This window comes from Amphiura filiformis, chromosome 2 (assembly GCF_039555335.1).
Source record: "Amphiura filiformis chromosome 2, Afil_fr2py, whole genome shotgun sequence".
Lineage (NCBI taxonomy): Eukaryota > Metazoa > Echinodermata > Ophiuroidea > Amphilepidida > Amphiuridae > Amphiura > Amphiura filiformis.
The window spans coordinates 75643628-75662766 of record NC_092629.1 but is presented as its reverse complement, the minus strand read 5'-3'; the positions used below and the strand labels follow the sequence as shown (position 1 = coordinate 75662766).

The following is a 19139-nucleotide window of genomic DNA, read 5'->3' as shown; positions in this document are numbered from 1 at the left end:
TCACTTGGCGATCCTTGCTTCCTTATAGGTGAAGTATTGGCATTGACTGTTATAAAAGAAAGCAAAGTAAACAAACAAAATGTATACTTTTTAAAATATATACGAGAGTCATTCAAGTCAGAGGGGAGGGGCAAAGGTTTTTTGGCACGTCGATAGGGCTGGGGCAATGATTTTTTGGCACGACCGGGGGGGGGGGCAAGCGATATTTTGCAGACCATTTTGAAAATTCACCACCCCGGGGGTACACATAATTGTTGCACAGCCCCTTACAAGATTAGCTCGATATGCAAGTGTTATGTGTATGCTAACAGATTGTAACTAAAACAGTATCAAATGTATAACCAAACATCAAGATAATTAGTCATAAAAATGCATTTTCTCTCTAAATACTTATCCCAGCATCCAATTTACACTGTTGTATCTAATATATACTGTTGTATTCTATACAATATTTTAAATGAAAAACAATTTGGTTTTAGGTCTAATCATTCTACGTATATGGCAATTTTGGAATTAGTTGATAAAATCAGTACTTCAGGTGAAAATAATGAAACTACAGCAGGAATATTTTTAGATTTGTCTAAAGCCTTCGACACAATTGATCACAGCATTTTGTTATACAAGTTAGAGTATTATGGGTTCAGGGGAAATGTATTAAATTGGTTTACAGATTATTTGTACAATAGGAAACAATATGTATATTATAATTCATGTAAATGCAGCTATATGAGCATTTCGTGTGGTGTACCTCAGGGGTCGATTTTAGGCCAATTACTATTCACACTGTATGTTAATGATATTGTAAATACTACCTCTGTTCTAGAATTTGCTTTGTTTGCAGACGACACTACTATTACCTATTCACACCCAGATATTATATCTAAATTTGATCTCATTAACAAGGAACTAGAAGAGGTCAATTGGTTTAAAGCAAATAAGCTGTCTGTAAATGCAAGCAAGACAAATTACATGCTACTCGGTACAAGTCGTAAAACATGTATTTATAATGATAGTGTTAACATTGTATTGGATAACACGAATTTGGAAAGAGTTAAAAATACAAAATTTCTTGGAGTAACTATTGACGAGAACCTGACATGGAAAAATCATATCGATAACATTGCAAAAAACATGTCTAAGGGTATAGGAATCATTAACAAAATTAAACATTTCGTACCTGAGCATATTCTATATTCATTATATTGTACACTGATACTTCCTTATGTTAATTACGGTATTATAGCATGGGGCAGTACTTGTAAAACATACTTAGATAAACTTTTCAAGCTGCAAAAGAGCGCACTTCGAATTGTATCAAATAGTCATTACCTAAGTCATTCCGCTCCTCTGTTTCAGAACTATAAAGTACTTAATGTCTACGATACCTATGATCTTGAATTATGTACTTTTATGTATAAACATTTTACAAATCAACTTCCAGAAGCATTTCAAAAGTATTTTGTAAGGCAGAGTACTCTGCACAAGTACCACACGAGAAATAATGAAGATTACCAGGTTCCTAAATCTAAAACGAATTTCGCTCATAAAACCTTAAAAGCAGCGGGCCCAATTAAGTGGAATTCACTTGAGAAACATATAAAGAATATAAAGACGATCAAGCATTTCAAAACCAAAGTGAAAGATAATATTATTCTTAATTACATTTAGTATTTTATCTAATTTCCTTCTACGGCTTAAAATAATTTAATTGTGTATCGTATTATCTGTAATATAGTTAATGTAGTATTGAATTTATCATGGTTTTATTTAAACAAACTCATCTTGACCATAGTAAAAATTCCTTTTTAACGGTACGGGCAATTTTAAATCGATTTGCGAAAAGTTTTTTGATACGTTCATTGATTTCTCAACCAAAAAAAATCGCGGTTTAACAAATAACTGTTCAAATGAAAGCCAATATTGGGGGCTAATTGTTGTATCACCAGACTTGTAGTCGAGTTACTGAAAGTCGAGTCCGAGTCGAGTCGAGTCATCGAGCCCTCGAGTCTCGAGTCGAGTCGAGTCATGAAGCCTTCGAGTCCGAGTCGAGTCGAGTCATTTGAAGTCGTCAGTCGAGTCGAGTCGAGTCGAGTCAGGCCATTCTATCGAGTCGAGTCGAGTCGGATATATTATGTCGAGTCATTTCGAGTCACTTCACGTTTTATATGCTCATGATACCACCTGTCAACTTGATAGCCCAATTTGCATGAATTTGTATTTTTTGAAATTAAAATCCCAGTGAGAGTACATAATATTAATTTATGAATCTATGTGCTCCATCCAGTGTATTATGGAAATCAGTAATCAGTCAGACTTGTAGTATTGCCATTAGGACCCGCCATGAGTATGGGTACGGGTGCGTGTCCCGGACCACGTGTACTTGTACGGGTCCCAGGCCATGGGTACGGATTTCAGGTCATGAGTAGGGTACGGATCCCCAGCCATGAGTATTCAGTACGGGTCCATTCCAAAGTAGGGTGCGAGTACGGGTACGGAGCCATGGGTACGGGTACGAGTATGGGTATGGAAATTGGGACTCGAGTACTTGTATGGGTCCTATTATGGGTATGGGTATAAACAAATTAATTAATCAAGTACAAAAAGAGATCAAATATTGGTGGTCATAGTGAATCTAGCCTAAAGGTGGCACATTTTGGGATGCAAGTGAAAAAACTATGTCTATGTACAATATGGACAGCCAGACTGTACAATACTAATTTCAACATATATTTAGCAAAGATGTAGCTTTCGAGTCTTATTATGCACTTCTGGATAATTATATCCATGTTTTATTAATATTTTAAAATTCATATACATCCCAAATTTCTGTATATGGTAAGAACCTCTCTATTCATTTGACTCAGATGCACAAGCCCAAGCCTGGGCACAAGAAGTACATGTGGCTGGTGGAAATGCTCACACCAGTCAGTCACATTGCAATGTAGTTCTTCATGTGTGCAGCATGTAGAGTCTATGTAGAGAAGTGTATTTGGATGGGGAATAATCAAAATGATTAATAAAAGCTATAATAATGATATTTTAACATGATAACTTGAAATTCACCACAAAAAAGAAAGTATCTCGAAATGTTTTCCCAGTTTGCTGGGTTTTTTTTCTGTATTAATCAGTCATTGTGTGAATGAGACATGTAGCATACATGTACATGTATGTAGGGTGTGTGCACAGGCTGTTACAATGACATGTGTGTGTGTAGCATTCATGTACATTTTGTGTAGCCAGGGCTGGATTTACCTTTTCAGAGCTTTTCAGGGCCCAGGACCAGGCTAAAATAAAATTAAGGGCACTTGCTATAGCTTGCTATCTGGATTCATGCGTTACTCTCCACCCAACCCCATCCATGATGTAACCTATTTGTTTAGATTATGATCAGAGGACTCACCGTGGGATTTCCTGCATTTGTGTAGCCATATACTGTATGGTTCCCATGGGTACGGGTACGTGTCCCGGACCATGAATACGGGTACGGGTCCCATGCCATGAGTATGGGTCCGGGTCCCTGGCCATGAGTACGGGTACGGGTCCCATTCCATGAATCCGAAGACAAAATAGGGCATGAGTACGAGTACGGGTCCAAAGCCATGGGTACAAGTACGGGTACGGGTATGGAAATTGGGACTCGAGTACGGGTACGAGCACTATAAGTCTGGTAATCAGCAATGATGGACAATGGACTTTTCCACCATGCCAAGTTTGAAGCATGTAAAAAAAAAGGTGGATCCTTTAGCCAGATCGAGAGGCAATCATACATGTACATTGTACACACATACATATAATTTATATTTTAAGGTATTATAAAGATGCTGAGAGATAGTAAGCCCACTGTGTAAAACAATACACTGAGATGTGTGGAAGAAAATGTGCAGGTATTATTAGAAATATTAAGGTATAATTTATATTTTCGAGTCATTTTAAAAAGTCAATTCAGCCACAGTGACTCGAGTCACAAGCCTCGAGTCATCGATTCATCAACCCTCGAGTCGAGTCGAGTCGTCGAGTCACCTTCCCTCGAGTCGAGTCATCGAGTCACCAAAACTCGAGTCGAGTCGAGTCATTTCGAGTCGAGTCACTACAAGTCTGTGTATCACTATGAAAGGCCTGACACCATTATAAACATTTGAATACATGAATACAAAACCCACCCAAGTCCATGGGGAGTGATTTTGAGAGAAAAACCTGTGTATCATTTTAGATTTACCTGGTCAATATGGTAAGTTTTACGTGCAAATGAGTGGATTAAACTGTATAAAGTATGACGATTAGCATTTCAGGGACTTTGTAGGGTTCATTTTAAATTTTGGACTTAGGTGGTTTTTTGAATCATATACAAAGACAACAACGTTGGAATGAGATTACCACTAGTAAGATAATACAAATTAAAGCACACAGGTATGTATAATGTTGATAAGCATTCTGCCATGTAATATAAACCACACACGTTCCTTTATTAAACCCATTTTTGGTTCAAAAGTCACTCCGGCAATGAATGTGTTACAAGTGGACTTTTATACATACTGGATTTCAATCAATGTGTTACAAGACTCAAATCACGTAATTGGGTGGTTCTTTCATACATGCTATTTCTCACATGCTCAATAGACACAGATGATGAATTTGAGTTGTTCTTTCATATACATGACAGGCCTATGTATAGCAACAATTTCCCATGCTTAACTCAATTTGGCCAACGTATGGACTTGGGTGGGTTTTGTATTCATATATTCATTTGTTTCGATGACCCAAGTTCATGGTCATTTCCGCCCATGCACTTTTTTTTTACAGATGACCTGGAATTTCATATTTCGGTTTCAGCGATTGCCCGAAAAAGGTGGTATGTTTTTGAAAAGCGTTTCCGCTTGGAATGTGGATAGTTATTGTTACTACTACTCTTCGCGATTTTAATTTATACACTCTTTAGCCGGCAATTTTCAATGCATTTTACATATTAGAAATGTCGCTTGCATACCGATATTTTTAACAGTATCGTTTTTGTTAACCAAAATACCATCCACATTAGTTCCTAAGACTTTGATGAAACCATAGATACCAAATCGGACTGCAGGTGATGAACATATTTCAAACTAGAATCAAACGAACCAGCGTAGGCCCTCTCAAAATGTACTTTTTAATATATCGCGTTGTGATAAAATGACTGCCTTTTCCTTGTTTTTTATAACAAGGAAAAGCTTTACTTACCTCAAACTTCACACGTAGTGTTGTCTCAATGTCAAGCCTACATTTGACCAAATATTTGCCCACACAATGATCGAATATATTCCAAACATGGCGCTGCATTCGGTGTCACATTAACGACAAGGTTATGCTAAGATGTGTGAGACTTTCTGACACTATATTCACGGTTTTTCTACTAGCTATTCAAACCTATGACAAATTTGGCTGGTTTGCGATTTTCAATACCATTTTCACCCTGATGTGACAGTGACGTCACGTCAATACTGTACGAATTTTATTAGGTGCAGCCCACAGAATTAAAACCAGAGAACCAGGACTCGACCGCCATCTTGATACAGGCATGGAGCAAAATTTGGGGGTATTCGGTTTCCCTCGGAATGCGCTCGAGGCATTCGTTGTCATGCAAGCGCGACATAGATGATGGACGCACTTGATGCGACCTGCACGCGAGTACCAAGACGCTTCAGATGAGACGCAGAGTTGTTTTCGTTCGTCTCCGCGCACCGTCGGCAAGGACCCGAATACCCCCAATTTTCTCCCCACAGCTGACGGCGCGATTGTACGTGGCGGTATAGGGAGTCCCGGTTCTCCTTCTCTAATTCTGTGGTGCAGCCTCACTCGCTAGAGTTCGATCAAAGCGCTGGTGTACATACGCACGCGCTTAAAGACGCCGCATAGATGCGCGAGCGAAGCAGACGTTTCAACGCGTTAACGTAACTGCCATATCGGGGTGAAAAATGGTATAGGTAATAGATGACTATGAACCTCAAACTCGCCCCTCGATAAAGGTTGGCAATTGAAGCAGACCTCAGTTTAGCGAACTTTGCCTGTTTAATGCGATGCGAGTGCAAGCGCCGCCCGGACTGTGAAGGTTTCTGCATACCGAATACCCACCGAATATGGGTTTAGGTTAGGCCTATATCATGGCCTCTAGGCCCTATGATTTATTTTTCGAAAAGAAAGCCTAATCCCGGAGCCTAATCAATTGAAAAGGGACTGGATTTTGTCATAATAATATAAAAATTAATACTTGTCGTCCATAACAAGAAGGAATGCCTCGCGATTTTTTGATATCCAGTCATAGTATTTTGATTGATTACCCTGAACATGAAGCAATATCTCTTCTACATGTAGTGAGTACCACATTAGATTGTGTTTACAAGAAATAATAAGCGCTGCCTCCTCGAAATATCTTATGCCAGCAGCTTCGATGATCAAATATTATCTACAACCAGGCACCTGTGTTCAAGGCTTTTCTTTATTCTATTGACCTCAAAAGAAAGGATTAGAATTATCAGAATGCCGTCCTTAACTAAAGGGAGCACGGTGGCCTAGCGGAACGGGCGCTGACTCATAATCGGAAGGTTGCGGGTTCGAGCCCCGGCTACGCCATCGTGTTGTGTCCTTGAGTAAGGCACTATATCTCGATTACTCCTCTCCACCCAGGTGTTTAAATGGGTACCGGCATTCTTAAATGCTGGGAAGGTAACAGACTCGCTGTAGAGGAGGTGTAGCGATCCCCTATAGCAACATTACATGGAGGAGTCTGGCCCAATCGCCAATGAAAGAGAGATGGGCACTCCGATCACTGTTTATACAGGATCGTCTCCTTTACCTTTTTTTTTTTACCTTGACCTATTTCCACACATTATTAACGAGTCGATAAGGAAAGTGCGACTACGTATGGCCACTACACAGTTCAATGGCCTTATTGTGATCTGGCGGGCGTTTTCAAAGCACGGTCCCTGACTGCGTGGGCATATTTTCGGGCAAGGAACAATAGAGACAAATTGTCTGGCAATGACGTCACATGTAATCCCAGTCTATAGTGTGATCAGAACATTATAGGCTGGTGGTCATTTATAGTACGATCAGTACAAAAAGTCCAATGCGATTTTTAATGTATTTTCTAAAATTAAAAGAACCCCTTTCATACTGCAGTTACTGTCCGTTTTCCTATACACAATACACAGTGCTCTTTCCCATTGACGCGTGACCTCTACAAATAGCCCTACGTTAAAAGTATGGGGATATGACTAGTTAACGTCGCTGTGTGAAAAATAACCGGCCAATATTAAAAGTACTCTTCTAAAGTTCTAGAAAATATAGTTTTTAACATGTCCTAAATTTTAGCTAATTTAGATGTTTGGAAATATTCGTACTTTGGTGTTTTAGTTAATGTTATAGGTAATAGTACATTGCCTAGTTAACGTCGCTGTGTGAAAAATAACCGGCCAATATTAAAAGTACTCTTCTAAAATTCTAGACAATATAGTTTTGTAACATGTCCTAAATTTTTAGCTAATTTAGGTGTTTGGAGAGGGTCGTACTTTTGTGTTTTAGGAAGGATATGTAAACGACAGATAACACCAAAAATATGAAGAAATTATTTCCAAACCGTGTTAAGTCAACAATCATTATGTTGCTCATTTTCAAGAATGCTGGTTTACAAAAAGCACGCCATTGTCTCATTTCGTGAACAAAAGTACACATACCATTGTTTCCTTTCGTTTCCTTTATAATCGGTTACCCAACTGAAGCTATAATACGCAAACTTTATTGCGATATCGCACATGAAAACAGTCACATGTGCACAGCCAGAGAAGATCCGATTTAATCAGTTGAGCTGTTTCAATGAGTGTTATCTTGGTTTAATAGCTTTTAATGGGGTTAAGTCCTGCAAAGGTCGAGATGAATTCTACTGTAGACATGGCTGCATCATGTTTAGCGGGATTTTTTGTAAGTTACACAGCTGAAGTTGTGAAAGGGTTGAAAGACTACAATATTACGGCTTAAACAAGAATTTGTTTGTTTGGTCTTTATTCCTATAGCCACATCCCTTAAAAGGAATATTGTGAGTAGATGAGGAACTGTCGAAATAAAGGTATAGACGAATCTAAATTCACGCATTCCTACACCTGACTAGCAGCCTTTAGTTGGGTAGCCGTCGGCTACAATGCACTCAAAATGTGAAATGATTCGGCCTTGGCGGAAATTTTAAACTGCATTCCATCACCCGTTTTACACCTTCCGCGAAAACACAGGTAGACAAAAGAATAACACAATTATAGATGATGTGACTTCTGACGTCAATGCCTGACAGTATGCGCACGCATCATCACAATTTCCATTGTTTTTTGCCTCATATTTTGTTCAGGGCTCGTGTTTTTAAAACTCCCGCCACATCACAATAAGACTATTAAACAGTGTAGTGGTTGCATGGGGTTCATTCAAGCATAAAGATGATACCAGTCCCTTGCCTTTGTTGATAAACATTGAGGTCACCTCATCTATACAGTTCCCTTCGACAAAACACACAGCATGGTCTATTCGCTGTTGAAGTGACATAATAATCGGATTAACAATACGCGGTATCTATGCATTGATGTACTTGCGAACAAAAGGACTATGTAGATGCGACGGGATTACCTGCGGAATTATCTCCATTATATACATTATTAGCTATTATTCTATTAACCCTCCTCGTCCTTGCATCTTCTCTAGGTGTTAGGCGGCTTTTATTTGCACAATTGGACGCTCAAAACACCAGGTTGGTGCTATCGGCTACCCAAAGATGTCCGACCAAATCCTGACCATGACTTGGCTACTTGGATTCGTCTATATAGACGAATCTAAATACACGCATTCCTACACCTGACTAGCAGCCTTTAGTTGGGTAGCCGTCGGCTACAATGCACTCAAAATGTGAAATTATTCGGCCTTGGCGGAAATTTTAAACTGCATTCCATCACCCGTTTTACACCTTTCGCGAAAAACACAGGTAGACAAAAGAATAACACAATACAGTTCCTTCGACAAAACACACAGCATGGTCTATTCGTTGTTGAAGTGACATATTAATAATCGGATTAACTATACGCGGTATCTATGCATTGACGTACTTGCGAACAAAAGGACTATATGTATGAAAAGATGCGACGGGATTACCTGCGGAATTATCTCCATTATATTATTAGCTATTATTCTATTAACACTCCTCGTCCTTTCATCTTCTCTAGGTGTTAGGTGGATTTTATTTGCACAATTGGACGCTCAAAACATCAGGTTGGTGCTAGCGGCTACCCAAAGATGTCCGACCAAATCCTGACCATGACTTGGCTACTTGGATTCGTCTATAGTTATGGTATTGATAGTGTAGTGTTACTTCCATTATCATTTGTCATCATTAGGAGAGGAGTGAAATTTTGATTGAAAGAATTGAACTAGGAAGATAGGCTTTTACGACGGGAATTCATAACAATTAGGATTTTTTAGCGGGTTCGCCGTCGGACAAGTTTAGAACTGTCAAACTTTCGTCAGGAGTAGCTCTGACTTCTTCAGGACGAAGTACCTAAGAATGAGACATGTAGACCGCCTCTTGCCTACTGATGGCTCTGAAAAGAGCCGTTCACTGAAGATTGCCCCTTGTCAACAGAGAATAAGCAGATCTCGCCTATCTGCTAACTTTGAAATTAATGGCGAAGAGTACCCAGGAGAGCATATTAAAATATATCAAAAGGTGGTTTGATTTTTCTGTATGATAATTATGCATACTTACGTTTATTGTTTGAATGTGTTAGGGTTTATGCAAAAAGAAGCATGAAATACAGTCTTGTAAAGTATTTTGCTTTATTTCAGTTTATTGGAACTATAACGTGGACACAATAAAAGCAAATGGGGAATTTGCTAGTATCGCAACTTTATTTTATTTGGTGAGAGAGTTACATTATATAAGAAACAGTATCACAATGATATATAAAAAACAATAAAAATGTAGGAATTGTTACTTTAAATGTAGAAAGAAAATGAATTAGAGAAAGCTGCAATTGATGAGAGACGTTGTTTATGCTATTCTTTTAAAGTATTCTTTGGTATAATCAGTGGCGTAGCCAGGATTTTGGAACCAAGGGGGCACAACTTGCAAATGTACCGACGGAAATATTTTTTGCCGACGGAAGTTGTGATTTGTTGACCCAATTTTTTTGCATGGTTTGAAAAAGTGAAGAGCAAAAAAAAAAAAAGAAGGATAATAGGCGGTATTAATATGTAAATTCTCAATTTTTCATCATTTTTTAACAAAAATCCCCTTTTTCCTGTTACACTTGCTAAAAATTGTCTATTCTTAACCAGATTTTTTTTTCACCAACAACCTTCCGTCTACCGACGGCCTTACATGTACCGACGGCCATGACGAGCGGGGGGGGGGCCACCGGCCCCCTGCCCCCCCCCCCCCACACACACACTGGCTACGCCACTGGGTATAATGACACTAGATAATACATAAATTGATTAGAAAATATTCACCACCCCGCGGGTACACATAATTATTGCACATCCCCTGAAGACGAGATGGGGTTTGGCCGGTGTTTGGAATGTTTAAAAGATAAAGAAACTAAAAAGATACAGGAAGAATAAAGTAAATATGTGACCCGGCAGCACAAATGAGCCGTAAATTCCCTAAATTGTATTCTGAGTTACGGTGTAAAATGTGTACGAAGGTCGTATTCATCGGTAACTTAAGCTGGCCCGACATCTGTCTCATTTCGATAGTCATAAACTAATCAATAATCCTATTGTTGAAATGGATAATAAGCTTCTACCTTAGATGGCTATAGAACTTTTAATAGCTCTGGTCTTTGTTTGCTTTTGCTAAATCCTGTGCAAGTGGTGGGTTACCAGGCATTGCAGGTATGTATAACCAACAATTAACAATGAGAGAACTTTCTTAAACCTCGTTGACTTGGGGATGATTTGAAATGACCGCCAATTATGACTGTTTGATATTTATTGCCAACAATGTGGAAAAAGAGACACATGTAAAAACGTAAAAGCTATAATTTTGTTGAAGGAGCAAAGTTTAACAAACCATAACCCCGCTTCTGGATATCGTTTGAAGTCAAATGATATACCATTTTAAGTTTATGATGTTTATTTTTAAACACGAAATAAAACAAAATTGACCTGGGGAGGAATTTACGGCTCATTCGCCGCGGACGGTCACATATACCAGTACCGGGTAATAGAAAGTTAAAATTTTTGACATTATATTGAGCGCCTAAATTGCACATATCAAAATTTCCCAACACGTAGCATTTCAACTATGTTCATCGTTCAAGTTCACATGGTATAGGTCCCAATCAGACAGCCTCACTCGTTTGATAATTAAAATATAGATGTACTTTAATCCTACCTTCATTTTGATGTTTATCATTTTGTATTTATCAGATTACTTTCACAGTTTCCATTCGTTCGCTCATTAATAGTGGTACATCTATCCTTCTTCCATAATGCTTAAGTCGACATATGGACAGAGCCGTTAAAATTAAGAAAGACCTGTGAAAAAACCGAAATCACTGGTCATATATATTCGTCATCCTAATAACTAGTGATTTTTGGTTTTTCACAGGTCTTTCTGCTTCATTTTTAAGGCACTGTCCACAAAACGAATTTGATTTCATTTTAATTTACGGTGTTGTGGTTTGGCAAATCAGTGATTTAACTTACCATTTTTTGCGCCATTTTGTTTCACGTCTTTTTCATTCACCAGCTTTCCTTGAGACAGCACTAAGTAACACCCAAGTAGTATCAGTATTACTATAATAGCTCTTGCCATGGTCATAGGAATACTACCAATCAATATTTTCCAGAGAAAACACAACAATTTTGATGCGAAGTGGTTGGAGCGTCAACCAAAAGTGGCAGATCATAGACAGGCATAGTTAGGAACAGGTGCACCAAACTGCCACGTGTGTCACATAATATTATGCTTTTAACTTCTAACGTTAGGAATGTTGGAAATTATGGTAATAAACCAACCTCCAAGTCGGCTATCAACCATATCATATGCAATAATATGCAAAAAATTCAACAGTATGGTGTTATTCCGTATGGTGCACACCGACATCGCCTGGCTAATAATTATTTGGTGCAGCAGACTTACTAAAATAAATACCCGGGATCGATACACGTGAATTGCTATGCACGATTTTGATATCAGACGAAAATCTTCGGATACCAGGGTAGAAAATGATGAATATCTCCCGTAAATGATTTCGTCTCAAGAAACCAGATCTGGTCTCATACACTTGAAAGTACGTGTTGAACAGATATGATAGTCGTTAGCTTGCGTCTTGAGAAAAGGCCGTGCGTCTTGAACTCAAAATCTGACCAAAATTCTAATTTTATATTGCATTGGTCCTGTATGGACTACAGCGCGCAGGCTATAGCTGCACTCACTACTCCAGTGGAGGCAGTATGACCATTGACCGCAATGTCGTATACAAGCTTACTCACACAGCAAGAAATCAATTACCCCGGCTATTGTCAGTAGCCTTAGTCAGGTCACTTGGCTAATTATACGTCTCATAAGGTCGGAATAAAATGGTCATGCGTGGCTGGGGATTCAACCTACCATGGCGATTTCTACCATGAAGATATCGGGGCGTTGACACTGTGTGGTGTAAATAGAGACCTTGCGAAATGAAGTTACTTTAACTTTAACTTTAACGTCTAGAGGATCATAGAGGATTATGTATTCAAAACCACCAAACTCATCACTTCTTCACCATTAAAATCGTGCCCATTGGATCCGATTCCAACATGGATGCTTAAAGATCACGTTGACATTTTGGCACCAGTTATCACTAATATTGTGAATCTCTCTCTGGAAAGTGGGACATTTCCAAATCATTTTAAACATGCCCTTGTTTCCCCTCTGCTCAAGAAACCTTCCTTGGATGTTGATAATTTGAAAAAATTTCGACCTGTTTCAAATCTACGTTTTGTTTCCAGGATTGTGGAAAAGGTCATTGCAAATCGCCATGCAGAACATTTATCTTCAAATAATTTATATGAACAACATCAGTCTGCTTACAGAAAATTCCATGGTACAGAAACAGCTCTTCTGAAAGTTCACAACGACATTTTGCGCGAACTTGATGGTAAACGTGGCGTCTTTCTGATACTTTTGGACCTCTCAGCTGCCTTTGACACCATTGATCATGATATTCTGTTCAAACGTCTTGAGTCAATTGGTGTTGAAGGTCTAGCTTTGAGATGGTTTCAGTCTGATCTTTGTAGCAGATCTCAGGCAGTCAACATAAACGGGACTGTTTCTACGCATGTGCCACTTCACTATGGAGTTCCTCAAGGATCCGTGCTTGGACCTATACTCTTCACCATATATTCCTCCCCTATCGCAAACATTGCTCGGAAACACGGTTTGTTTGTTCATGCTTATGCTGACGATACACAACTATATATACCCTTTGATTTATATGATCCAAATGATGAAATGTCAGCTCGCAAACAAGCAGAGGCTTGTATATTAGAAATATCATGGGTGTCAATGTATAAACTCAAACTAAACGATGAAAAAACATAATTTCTAATCATGACTTCAAAATATCAGCAGCAGAAAATTCAAGAGCATTCTATTCACGTCGGTACCGTTACAATCCATGCTTCAAAAAGTGCACGTAACCTAGGAATTGTTTTTGATGATAATTTGTGTATGGATCAACATGTCAAACGTATTTGCCAGTCTGTATACTTCCACATCAGACATTAGAAATGTAAATAGTATTAGAAAAATCTTAACAGATGAAACTGCTGCAACCATTATTCATGCACTTATTACATCACGCCTTGACAATGGAAATTCTCTTCTAACTGGCATCACTGATCGCTTACTTCGCAAACTTCAACTTGCACAAAATGCTGCTGCTCGTATTGTTATAAAGACACGAAAATTTGATCACATAACTCTTGTATTAAAAGATCTTCACTGGCTACCTATTCGTGAGAGAATTGACTTTAAAATACTCATTTTGACTTGGAAAGCTTTGAATGGCACTGCACCAGAGTATTTAATGAATCTTCTTCTTTCATATACTCCGAGCCGCACACTTCGGTCTTCTGATAAACAATTACTTGTCGTTCCACGGGCTTCAACTACATTTGGAGATCGAGCCTTTTCTGTTGTTGCACCCACACTTTGGAACCTATTACCTCAAAATATTAGAAACTGTGATTGTTTTCAGACTTTTAAGAACTTGTTAAAGACTCATTTATTTAGCAAAGCATATACCAAACATAACTGATGTAACTGATGTATTTTTAATGTTTTAATTGTACTTGTACTTTATGTATGTTAATGTTTAATTGTACTTATTTGTTTTTTATGTCTGCGCCTCGGAATAGTTCTACTAGATTGATGGCGCATTACAAATGCTTATTATTATTATTATTATTATTATTATTATTATATGATGTTGAATCAGAGATGTTTAAAAACCAATATAAGGACATTGTTCCCGATTCTTTTGAACTTCAAGAGGTCAGTGAAAAATTTGTTCTCAATGAGATTCAAAGTCTGGATATAAATAAAAGTACCGGTCTCGACGGCATCCCTGCTCGGTTTATAAAAGATGCAGCAGATGTAATTAAAGGTCCCATCACTTATATTTTTAACTTTTCCTAGAGATCTGGCATTGTTCCAAATGATATGAAACTTGCTTAAGTTATTCCAATTTACAAAAGGAAAAGCAGAATTGATGCCGGAAATTTAGTACAGGCCAGTGAGTATTATAGACTTCCATGGTGAAACGGCTGCTAGCTCCAAGGTTCCCAGGAACCGAGGGAGGAAAGCAATAAGTCAAAAGTCCAAGTAAGTCCAAGTGAGTATTTTTTCTGTTGTTTCAAAGATTTTAGAGAAAGTAATTTTTACTCAATTGAACAATTACTTGGTTGAAAACAAGCTTCTTTATCAACTTCAGTGTGGTTTTATGGGATCATACTCAACTGACACCTGCCTCATTCATTTGCAAGATCACATTAGGAAGCAAACAGCCTACGGTTACTACACTGGGATGATCTTACTGGACATCCAGAAGGCGTTCGACAGTGTAGACCACCAAATTCTGTGCAATAAGCTGTCGGCTTTGGGTGTAAAATCAACACCTTGGTTTCATTCTTATCTTTCTGATAGAAAGCAGTTTGTTAACATCAATAGGGTTGAGTCTGATCCCTTTACCATAACATGCGGGGTACCTCAGGGCAGTATCTTAGGGCCTCTTTTATTTCTTTGTTATGTGAATGATATGTCAAACTCTGCTGATTGTTTACTATTACAATATGCTGATGATAGTGCCCTGATGTACTCTGACAAAGACCCAGAAAAAATTGCTAAGAATCTTAGCACTACTCTGCAAAGTTGTAATAAATGGTTAATTGAAAACAAATTGTCGCTTCAAATGGACAAAACTGAACTAATTCTCTTTGGATCTAAGCGTAAACTAAACAAATATCCTAATTTTTCCATCACATGTGACGGTCAAATTATCAATGCAAAACAGTCTGTAGTTTATCTTGGGCTCGAACTAAATCAATATCTTGATGGTGAACAAATTGTTTTTAATATAATTAAGAAAGTAAACTCTCGCCTAAAATTCCTTTATAGGCAAGCAATTTTTTTTAATCATAGCATAAAAAACCCGATCTGCTCAGCTCTTGTTCTTTGCCTTTTGACTACTCAATCTCTTCATGGTATGCAGGCATTTCCAAATATCACGCGCAAAGACTCCAATGTGCTCAAAACAAAATCATTCGTTTGATCCTGACTAAGGATTTTTGGTATCACATCAGTCACACTGACTTTAAAAATTTTGGCATTTTAAATATAAATAACAGAGCTGAGCAGCTCCGTTTAAATCATGTTTTTAATAGTTAGGTCAAAAAGTTCAATTTGGTGACCACTCTCTGGCTAGTAAGGTTTGACGATTGATTCGACTTCTATGGACCATTTAGAAACCAAAATAGCCACCATGTCCCTCGCGAAAATCCCGGAATTTTTCGCTAGAGGCCAAAATCCAAAATGGCCGCCGCCACCATTTTGAAAATTTGTAAAAGTTTTGAACCAGAGCACCTATAATCATACACAAAGACACTTTTTCGGATATGTCGAGTACAAGGATTCCGATTCTGACATTAGTTTCACATTACGGCATCATTTTCACCCAGAAATCCAAGATGGTGGCCGGTACCATCTTGAAAAATTTAGTTTTGAACAAGATTACCTAAAATCGTGTACAAAGAAGCACTTTTCCGGTAAGTCGACCCCAAGAAATCCGAATCTGACATTAATTTGACGTTACAACATACTTTTTGCCCAGAAATCCCCCCATTTGGTAGAGCGTAAGTGATTTTTGAATGAAAGCAGAAGCATAAGTGTGTCATTTCCGCCTTATCTGGGGTTCATGTCTCTTATATCTTGGGTTTACATCCTATCTAGGAATAAAGCGCCTTATCTGTGGTTTAATCGGCCTTATCCTGGGCTTACGTTCCTTACCTGTGGCTAAGATGCCTTAACCTTAACATATCGTAGTCTAAACCCAGATATTTGGGGTTTGGACTGCTTTATCGGCGGTCTACGTCCCTTATCTGGGCTAACGGCGCATTATCTGGGGTTTAGATGCCTTATCTGCCAAAAATAATGTTTTTGGCCCACTTCTTTTTCATTAAACGTAACAAAAAAATTCTTGGGCCAAAATGTTTTTATTAATTTTTAAAAACTAGATAAAACATCTAGGAGCCGTTTTTATATTTTTTGAATTTTGACCAACTTCAAACTTCCCCAAAAATATTTGAAATTTGGGCGAAAATCTGGCTTTTTATGATTTTTTTGAAAATTCAGCATTTTTTGACCATTTTGGGTGCAAATTTCTCAAAGTTGATTGAAACTTAAAAAAAAAAAAAAAAAAAAACGGCTTCTAGATATTTTTATCTAGTTTGTTAAAAATTAAAAATTAGTTATTAAAATTAATAAAAATTTTTTTTAACAATTAATTAATTAATAACAAAAAATGTTCGGCCCAAGAATGTTTTTTTTAGGATTAACGAAAAAGATGCGGGGTAAATACCTATTTGTAGTGGAACAAATTACTTGCTGATGTGTCAGATGAAGTTCAAGAAGATATGTAGTATAAGCCGGTGCAAGATATGTAGACATAAACTAGAACTTTGAATTCAATGCCTTTCTCCATGGGAAGCCAGTGTAATTCAGCCAACATTGGAGATCTGTGTGTGTATTTTGAATAATATATAAAACGAGTTTTGTGGCTCAGATCCTTGAAGGAGTCCAAAGTGCATCGGATAAGATACGGTGACGCAATTCTTTCGGCGATGAAAATAAGATGAGAACCAGTGAAGTGGATATCCAGAGATATGAAAAATATCAGAAAGGCCGTTTAACAGAATGGTGTAGTCAACAGTGCCAAACACTGTTTTAAGGTTTTTCAGCTAGAAGCTCCACAGTTCTCAATTGCTATGCACTCAACCGAGTAGTGTAATCAAAGACTGTGTTGGAGGTTTTCACTGCTTGTTGTTCTCTGCTTGGAAGCTCTTGGACGAAAAGGTGTGCTCAGGTGTATCGAGGTAGAAAATGTGCGCATGATGGTTTATAAGAGAATCGTTTTTGTATAGAAACCTTTTCATATGATGTAGATATGTGTGTTCTGTTAGTCTTCTGTTGTTTATGAAAATAAATGATTTGCAAAATTTAAATTTTGAAACCCCTGGACCAATTTGTGTAGCTTGTATGTCTACTCGCAACACTAATATGACTAAGAATTGGCGAGGCATATTACTACACAAGTCATGAAATTGTTTTCTTACTCTAAAATATTCAAATAGGTGTAACATTCACTACACTGAAAATTGATGTCAAAATAAAAATGTTGAGTCTCTTCTACCAGACATGGCAATGTCAAATCTGATATTCAGGTTGTGTACATTATCATAAGCTTCCCGAGTTTTCTACATTATTGAGTCTATAAAGTAATATTCTTCCTGGCTAAACAGTAAGAGCACATTTTTGTGATGTTACATTATACCTAATCAAGCATGTTTTCATAGTAATCATGTTTAGAGTTGATGACAGGTTGTTTTGTTTTGTCAGAAAAAATAAGGAAACACTTTATATGGTTACAGCCTCCTCCTCAATCTGTCTCTCCCTTCCCCTTCTGTTTCCCCTCCCCTACATTCTCCAAATTTTCCCCTCCCTCTCCCCTCCATCTATACTCGCTCACTAGGAACACGTGTGCATTTGATCGAGGTTCTGTGTACTTTTATCGAGTTTTCAAAAATGATAATTCAATTAAATGGAATGACATTTTAAATGAAACCTTCCCTTCTAAGTAAATCAAAGCGTCTTTTTATTATTATTATTACATTTTACAGATTTTAATTTCGTGCAATTGTTGGCACCTGTGTGCATTTTATCCATTTTTGCAGAGTTTGTATTCGTTTTTACATTCTGATTAGCATTGCTTGAACATAATACCATTAACTTAATGACATTAGTGATCCTAGTGTGTACTTTCATTGAGCTGTAGGTAATTAAAATAATGACAAGCCATTTAAATGAATAGTGAAATATATACATTAGTGAACCAGACATTGTCGATTGACATTTTATATGAAATCTAAAAAGATTTGGAAAAATTATATATGAATTATTTTATTAAATTTTAGGTTTTAAAATATAAGCTCAGGGGTACCACAAGGGTAAATTCTTGGATCCCTATTATTTATACAGGGTGTCCCAAAAAAAGAGGCCCCTCATTGCGCCCTCTTTTTCTCCTGTTTCTGAAAAGTTGATTAAATATATTTTGGTATGTAAAGAAACCTGTAATCGTTAGCTTTAATAAACCAAAACAATTATTTCAATCAGCTCACAACTTTTGAAGATATGCCCTTTTGAATAAAAGTAGGCATATCACCTCAAAAATAATCGCAGCAGAAACACGTTATTTAATGTTCCTACATTATTGAGCTTTATTAAAGCATCAAAAATCAAAAAACAGAATTGAAATCGGTCAATGCATTGTGATGTAGTGTCAATTTAAAGATGCTCGTAGATGGAATGAAAT

General features: G+C 37.6%; 1 protein-coding gene across 2 annotated transcripts in view; it reads right to left on the bottom strand.

The window, feature by feature from the left end:
- Window positions 1-11862, bottom strand: part of LOC140137068 (uncharacterized) — a 50369-nt gene extending 38507 nt beyond the window's left edge. For both annotated transcript variants that reach the window (XM_072158736.1, XM_072158729.1), the window contains exons 1-2: window positions 11716-11862; window positions 5-46 (exon numbers count right to left, since the gene is read on the bottom strand). In XM_072158736.1, the coding sequence (XP_072014837.1) occupies window positions 5-46; window positions 11716-11830 (157 nt within the window). In that variant the 5' untranslated portion in view covers window positions 11831-11862. The remainder of the gene's footprint in view (window positions 1-4; window positions 47-11715) is intronic.
- Window positions 11863-19139: the final 7277 nt, after the last annotated feature.